The sequence below is a fragment of the Papaver somniferum genome, chromosome 1 (genome assembly GCF_003573695.1).
Source record: "Papaver somniferum cultivar HN1 chromosome 1, ASM357369v1, whole genome shotgun sequence".
In the NCBI taxonomy this organism is placed as follows: Eukaryota; Viridiplantae; Streptophyta; class Magnoliopsida; order Ranunculales; family Papaveraceae; genus Papaver; species Papaver somniferum.
The window spans coordinates 227,860,031-227,868,869 of record NC_039358.1 but is presented as its reverse complement, the minus strand read 5'-3'; the positions used below and the strand labels follow the sequence as shown (position 1 = coordinate 227,868,869).

General features: G+C 35.9%; 1 protein-coding gene across 1 annotated transcript; it reads right to left on the bottom strand.

Annotated features, from left to right (window-relative positions):
- Nucleotides 1-489: 489 nt before the first annotated feature.
- LOC113318085 (polyphenol oxidase, chloroplastic-like) lies at nucleotides 490-2,796 on the bottom strand. The gene is made up of 2 exons (XM_026566210.1): nucleotides 1,578-2,796; nucleotides 490-1,315 (listed from the first exon to the last, which is right to left on the bottom strand). The coding sequence occupies exons 1-2, from the start codon at nucleotides 2,769-2,771 to the stop codon at nucleotides 758-760; spliced, it is 1,752 nt and encodes a 583-aa protein (XP_026421995.1). The 5' UTR covers nucleotides 2,772-2,796; the 3' UTR covers nucleotides 490-757.
- Nucleotides 2,797-8,839: the final 6,043 nt, after the last annotated feature.

Here is an 8,839-nt window from a genome sequence, read left to right as displayed (position 1 = left end):
AGTAGATTAACCTCCTGATTATGACCTATCTTGTCATTTTGTGTCGCCCCTAAAAATGTCAGGACATTTAACCGTTTCTACTTTAAAGGAAAACGAGTTGCCAATTGCCCATCATGCGAGCCGACTCCGGAGCCTAATTTTGTTGAATTCATTACTTTTTCTTGCGTTGTATCCCTTAATCAGTTGCCCAACCACATCATTTTCTGCCTTCCCATAACATTACTCCTAGCCTGCCCCTGCTCTGAACCCACCAGTCAAAGGATTGTCCGTGTGTCCGGAAGGATTGCAACGTTTGAGCAATATCAGTGGCCAGGTTAATCCCATCTAGATAGAACTATCCTTGATTTCTATGTGGAGCTGCTATCAAATGGTACTGGCTTGAGCATGTTTTTCACATAAATTGGTAGGTCATCCTCAGCAATCAGACATGTACCATTACCATGTGATTTGTGCACCTTCTTGGAATTATTAACAAAAGGATCAAATTCATTATCATAAGGTGCCATAAGCCATAAATAATACAAAGACTGAGACAAAAGAACCACACAATTGTAGCTAAAACAATTGACTAGCACCAGTACAGGTCTATCCATTGATTGAGAAATCTAAGGCACAAACAGCCAATTGAAGATGGTCCATTGCAACTGCAGCATGATGGTCCTCCACAACTGCAGCATGCTTATTCAGGGCATAACTCAAAAACTATTAAAATATTACTAAGGCCAAAGCCAATGAATTATCTTCTTCATTGAATCATTCATATTTCATCATCATCAACCTTGAATAATTCGATGCGAACTCCACTGACAGTAACATCACCATTTCGAGGAATCAAACTCACAACCAATTCCTTTTCACCGTCGGCTTCAATTTCTTCCAGTAGAGTACTAATACCCAGTTCCAAACTCGAGCCTTTACCTGCTGATGATTTCGGAATTTGCACAAAACTACCGGCTAATTCTCCGTTGTCTGGCCCAGCTAACCCTTCGAGGGATTTAGTTACATAGACATCAAACCTTGCTGTTGATCCACTTGTAACGTTGATTCCATCTATTACTAAAATTTCTACTGCATCTGCTTTCTCATCTTTACTCCTTGAAGTCTTTGGCCTTTGTACTAATACCCGTATTGGTCCTGTTAATGGCCGTGGTTGGGATCCAAACCCGGAAACTGGGGCTAGTTTCAATGAATCACCTTCGCTCCTCTTCTTTGCTTCGTTCCTCAGTTTCTTGTACTTTCTTCGAATGGTTGTCCATGCAAGTGGTTCAGGATTGTAACTGTAACGTAGGCTTTCTGGAGTCAGACAATTCCTCACCTGCACATATAAACGTAAACTAAAGTATATGAGCGATGGAAGATTTAAAAACTCTAAAAACTGTGACAATTAAGAGATAATAGCAAGATTTTTCACGGGCCACCGCTAGAATGTGACGGAAACGAATATGCGCGTATGACCTAAATAGCCCATTTAAAGCATATTTGGGAGAAAACACATAAGCAAAGATATATCACCGGGGCAATTTTGAGATAAAATCTTTATTCTGACCTTTCAAGCAAGATAAGATAGAGATTCACACCTTGCACTTGACGAGTTGTTCATTCTCATCGTAGAAGATGAAAGATGAGTCAAGCCAGTCAGGATCTCTGAATTCAACTTTCTGTCCACGGAACTTACTGTAGATATCCCACATCCGATCGACGTTACCATGGTGAGCAAAGAACAAAGTGTCACGAGCAGCAGTGTGGAAATTTCCCATATTCCAGTGAGGTTTATCAGGAGGTCCAGCCCACATATGCGCGACATTGTGCAAACTCTCACACCTCCCTGGAGCTGGTGTAGGCTTCTCTCCCGCTCTTAATGCTTTCCCCATAAAAAGTGCTGGCAATTGTAACGTTTCTTTGAATATACTGTCTAGCTCAGCCAAATTAGTAGTAACCACAGCATCGATATCAGTGGGATTGGAGTTTTTATAAGTATATTTGTAATCAAACACCGACGTGTAGTGGCGTTTGTCACGAGTGTCATCCCATAAAGGTGATTTCTCATTTAAGTACATGGGGGGCATGTACATTCCTTTAGGAGTATCCCAGTTCCAGAAAGGGATAGCAAAAGTATCATCTCCGATAAGTTTTCCGAGGATTTTCTCCCAGAAGTATAGATAGTAACGATGCCATGGAAGGAAAAACCAACTTTCATGAATTTGAAGTAAAGCATCACTGTTCAACTGATTGAAGGCACCATTGCAGTAAGTACAATGAATGGTAGCTTGTTGATTGTAATTCCATGGATGATCTGCTGGTAAAGCCTTCATCTTAGCAATAGCTGCTTCAAATTTCGCAATATCGTCAGGATTGTATTTGTGGGCTGCTTTCCGAACTCGTAATGGATCATTAACAGAAGGCGGTGTGAAGTCAACCATTTTTGCATTACCGTACTTAGGTGGACAACAATCCACCTTATTCGGGGTAACATCATCGTCCGTTGCTTTATGACACTGACCTAAGTCAGGAGGCGTAAACGGAGCACCTATAGCAGAACCGGTGGCACCATATAATCCTCCTAACCCTAGGAGGACATTTCTTCTATCAATGACATTATGATTTGCATTGCCTTCTTTGCTGGTTTGTTTGTTTTGTTCACATGAGATGTAGCGGGTACGGTTTGAAAGATGAACTGATGGGCTGCTGGTAGTTTTGGTAGAACATCGAAGAGGATTGTTAGAGGTGATTGAAGAGGAAATGGGTGTGGTATACAAATGAGAGAGGGACATGGTTGTTGATCAAATGAAGTTTATTTGGGATTGAAATGGTGTATTGTAGAGAAGGAAAGAGCGATCTTTAAATAGAGGAGTGTGAGCAAAAATCAAGATTTGGCTCTACACATATTCCAGAGACCGTGTACTCACCGTCACAACACATTGTGTATGGATTCGACACGTAGCAAGATCGATGGCCAAGAGCGATTTGGCCAGAGAGAAAGAAGTTTCAAACATCGCAACGTTTCACACGAAAATAATAGAAAACGTTCTGCACGAGATGACAGGACATGGACAATGGGAATGCAAGCAATCGGGTACTGCAAATTTTCTAAGGGGTTGCTAAATTTGTCCTGAAGCACAAATTTTCTCAAGGGGTTGCTAGATTTGTCGTGAAGCACAAGTGGTAATTTTTTCTTGGTTCTTCACTGTGTAAAAGAAAGCTGAGACTTAAGTTCTTGTTTGTCATGATTGTAATTTTTTGTAAATTTGAAACTTCCATATGGTAGATTCTAAGGCTAAGTCCTATGCGTTAGATTGAGCTGCTAGATTACCAGAAAAGTGTTGCAATTCAAAAAAAAAGTGTGGTCTATTTGTTAACACTAGTTCTCTCTCCTATTATTTGCTCGCAGTTGAACTAGCAGCGAGATTGAAGCGTTGAATGGTTCAACGCTCAAAAACTGACCTTTACGCTGAATGGTTCAGCGCTGGGAGATTAATTTTCTGATCTAACGGCTGAGATTTAAAGCACTGAACCAAAAGGCGCTGGACAGTGGTCCCAGATGACGTGGATTGCTAATCTAGCTACTAATAGCACTCCCATAGGATTTAGGAGATTGCCCTAATTGACGTGGATTGCTAATCTAACTGCTAGATTAACATCCATACGACTTAGGATAGGTTAAGTGTTTGGGAGGGAAAAGGGAGAAAGAATTAGAGGAAAGGAGATAATGCATGTTGCTTGAAATGATGGGGCTGCGGACTTGGATAGTTAAGTGTTTGGCAGCTGGTTACTGAATTGCGGGTTAGAAACCGGTTAGTCTCAGCTGACGGCTATTCTTCCAAATGGAACAAGGTCTCATTTCTCCTTTTCATGTATTCACTTTGTATCTGTCGTTTGCTTAGAATCGTTATCTAGAGGGCTGCAAGGATTCTGGTGTGTAGTGAGATAAAGGGAGCCCTTGGGATTAAAAATAAAACAAAAATAAAGACAAAAAGATACAAAATGCCAAAGAAAACTAGAAAGTAGGAATTACTGTTTAATCCAGTTTTTCATGACCCAGTTAATGGCTAGTCCATCCGTGAAAAACATTTACTCACTAGTCCAAAAACTTTGTGGAGATTATAAAATGTGTTTTCTAAATGCCTAAAACACCCTTCCAGATCTAGTTAGTATCAACACATGTAAATGTTACTAGCAGTATGTTACTACATACTAGTAGTAACAAAAATATGTTACTAGTAAATTAGGTAACTACTTTACTAGTATACTAGTAAAGTAAACTAGTATACTAGTAGTAACTAGTAGTAATATGTAGTATCAATATGTAGTAACTAGTATGTAGTAACTAGTAGTAATATGTAGTAGTAATATGTAGTATCAATATATAGTAACTAATAGTAATATGTAGTAGTAATATGTAGTATCAATATATAGTAACTAATAGTAATATGTAGTAACTAGTATACTAGTATAACATACTACTAGTAGTATGTTATACATATTGATACTATGTATAACATACTACTAGTAGTAACTAGTAGTAATATGTAGTAACTAGTATGTAGTAACTAGTAGTAATATGTAGTATCAATATGTAGTAACTAGTAGTAAGTATACCAGTAGTAACTAGTACTTTACTAGTAGTAACATATGTAGTATAACATAAAAATATTAATATGTAGTATCAATACATAACATAACAGTATTGATATGTAGTACATAACATATTGATACTACATATTGATGTGTAGTATCAATACATAACATAGCAGTATTTATTTATATGCAGTCATAACATATTGATACTACATATTGATATGTAGTATCAATACATAACATAACAGTATTTATTTATATGCAGTACATAACATATTGATACTACATATTGATATGTAGTATCAATACATAACATAACAGTATTTTTTTATATGCAGTACATAACATATTGATACTACATATTGATATGTAATATCAATATGTCGACACTACATATTGATACGTAGTATCAATACATACAACTAGTAACATATGTAGTATGTAGTAACATACATAGTGTTATATGTTAGGGTTAATAGAGTAATTTTACTCTTTTCAAAACTTTTTTGGACTAACGAGTAAATAGATTTTCCCGCTGGACTAGCCATTAACCCAGATCGGGTTTAGTGGACTAAACAACATAGTTCTCAACTAGAAAAGAAACAAAATAGCAACATGCCCATTAAAAAAATAAAAGCCCAAAATACAACAAAAAAGATTTCAGGCAAAACTCAGATAAGAGAGGAAGGGAAATTCGATCCTAGGTAAATCGGGTGATGTATTGGAGAAGGTGAGGGTATGATCCTAAAAAAGAAATCCCTTGTGAAGATGATTTCTCTTATTACATTCTTAAAATGGATTACCTGCAAGTTATTACTTATTCTTCCATCTTGATTAGGAACACTAAGGAATATTCTTCCTCACAAAAGCGCACAAAGTAGCTATGTAATCAGATTGAAGAATCATCATGTTTCTATGGTTATCAATAGCACATCCTAATGCTTTTATAAACTAGCATAAATCCCAGCAGTGAAGCTTGTGGAAATACCCATTCCACCAGACTTTACATAACAAAAATCTGCAGTATGATTTCTTACAACCCAACCATAACCTGATATATCAGGATTACCCCTAGATGCTCTGTTATAGGATAATAGAGTTGTGTTGTCATACAGTAGCTGGAAATAGCACTCCATAATTCTTGTAATCCTAACTCTTCTACTAGCCACGTCAAACGTATTCAGAATATACAGATAATAACAAGAAGCTCACATTGTACCTTTAAATCTAATTTCACAAGCATGAACAGTGTGAATAATTTTCTTCTTATAATTTCTCTTCATCAGAACCAATTCCATCAAAGTAAATTCAGTTTTTTGGAAACCACAGATCAACCATAATATTGAAAGCAGCCACAAACCAGAATTTTTTCACTACTGGGCTCTTGTTTTCGCATATTGAGAGAATATCATTAAATGAAGAAGAATTATGAAAAGAAAAAAGACCTTCAATCCAATTTCATAGTGAAATACTGAACTCACAATGCTAGAGTATATGCTTCATATAATCCTAGTATTTTGTGGCAGTGTAGCATCTTGAAACTAGAACTATAACCTTTTTTACTCAAATTTTCTTCAGTTACACAGTACTAGAAGTAGAAGGATGTATATAAGGTTTCCAAATCTTTTTATACCAATGGAATTTAGGATGATGAACTCTAACAGTATTAGTATCACTTTTCAATGGGAAAAAACCCATTTTGAGCACCAGTCTTGATAAGTGCGTAATTCATATGATTTTAGTATCAATTCCATACTTGTTTAAGCTATTTCTCTTGCATGTATTCGTATTATTACTCTTGTTTCTCTTATTCATCTCTTATAGGTGAATCATCCATAAAGGAGCTATAAAAATATCTAGGAAGAGAAGTATTCCAAGTATCCAAGTGCGCAAGTCGAAGAGAAGTGGAAGAAGTGCGACGAAAAGGAGCAAAACAGGAGACGTACCAAAGACCGATATTAACTCATTCAAGTTCAGTATTTCTCATCACCATCTTGAAAATAATTGAAATAGGAAAAGAATGCAAAAATAATGAGGTCATTCCGAGTTTGGACGAAGAAGTTACGGCCAAAACATGTTTTACCGAATACCGAAGACAAGCAAGTTTGTAAACGGGTATGCAAACGGATTTAACTGAAATTTCATTTTGCAAACGGGTACGAACACTTTTTTCCATGGATTTATTACAAAATTTCGTTTTCATCTTGAAAATTTCGTTTACATACTGGAATGCAAACCATGAAGGCTAAGAACCGGTTTTAGGGTCCTTCTTTCGTAGTTTCGGGTCGGTTTCCGGAACTGACTAGGATACTTGGAGGCCAAGCAAAGTAAACCTATATAAATAGGTATTAGGCCTTCCAAAGAATATATCATCTCATATCACAAGCTATGGTTTATTCTACATCACAAACCTAGGGCTTACCCCTTTAGGGGAAAACCACCGTTATTCATCTTATTTGTAATATGAGTAGCTAAATCCTTTGTTGACTAAGGATGAATTCAATGTTCTAAGAGTGAAGATTTGTTATTAATAAAAATATATTTGAAGTTCTAATCATTATCGTTTGTTTTCATTATATCTAGGGTTTATGATTGATTCTTAGATTGGTTTGGGTGCGGCAACTAGATTAGTCTAATGATCATTGTATTGCTAGTAGAGAGTTGAACGATCCGTAATTGTCGTGCATCTTACACAAGTAGAAAACATGAGACCTTGCAGAGGGATTATGTAAAGCAATCGTGTGTGGAAACAACACCAGTAAGTGAACCGAGCATACTGAGTTTAACTGCTGGAATCAAACCTAAATTCACAAACCCTAAAGCGTTCGATTCGAGTTACACCTTGTAAGCGCACCTCAAGGTGGCTCAGTTGGATAGAATCCGGTTACTAAGCATACCTGTTACCCGGTGATACAAGGAGTTTTGGGGATAGCTAAGCGTACCCGTTATCCTATGGTTGGTGATGAATGGTTCTAATGGAAGATAGATAAGTATTCTAATCCATTTATCGCTTGGTGACGGCGAAGGATTCCTTAATCATCACTTTCTTCTTATTGTCTTTTTATTTATCTTAAAACCAATCCCCATTTGTTATTTACTTTATTTTTCTAATTCAAATAACCTATCAATTACACAGCTCTCTGTGGGAACGATCTCTTACTACCGCTATACTACCAGTTAGTTAGTGGGAAATATCTTTATTAATTTGTTGAGCCTACGACATCCCATACAACCCTATATCATTTTGTCATCACCATTATGAATAACAGGTAAATCAGAAATGTCAAAGATTCCAGAAATTCTACAGGCTTAATTCACCAATGATTCACAATCAAATGACTTAACTTTAAAATTTAAATTCTGAAAAATGATGGTACAAGAAAAATGGGATTGAAAATAGAAGAATCTTGTATCCAATAATCATACCTAAGTGAAATTTCATCTTAATCTTAATTAAGGATGAGTATGTATCATTAATAAAAAATAAAGGCGTTCTTGGTATTAGAAAATTTGAAGATGCGGAGATTTGAATAAGATTTTTCTTATAAAACCCCTTTGGAAAATTCATTCTACTAATCCTTTGGGAAATTCAATCTCTTAGGGATTAACAGATGACCAAGAAGTTACTCCTTTAAAAAAAATGGCCTTAATTTTGTTTTCCACTTTTACAACAAAAAAAAAAAATTTGTTGATAAAATAATCGTATTAAAAAAGATGAAACGAATTACATAACGAATGGTAAATGAAGGAAGGATAATATCCATCCATCCACCTGACACATTTTTTCTTTTAGAGAACTTGGTTGTATTATTAGCTATTGAATTTAAATCCCAACTAATGTAACTAACTTTGACAAATGAAAAATGGTTCAATAACATAACATAATTGAAAATACGAGGGTACCTAATTATACACCACAATATTTTGAATATCAACCTATAGTCCGATATCTTAAGTGATCGTCTATGGACAGAGTCAAGACAATATAACTTAAGTCATATACCTTGTGTGATTGTCTATGGACGAGGTTGAGACAATACGACAAAAAAAATATGTACTTGACAATAGTTACGGTTATAAACGATTGACTATTAGGATCAATGCCAAGTAATTCGGATTAAGGTACCTGTGTAATTTAATCAATTATAATGAAAAAATAAAGTAAATGACACAACAATATTTTGTTAACGAGGAAACTGCAAATGCAGAAAAACCTCTGGACCTAGTCCAGTTTTGAATACCCTCAGAATTAATCCGTTATACA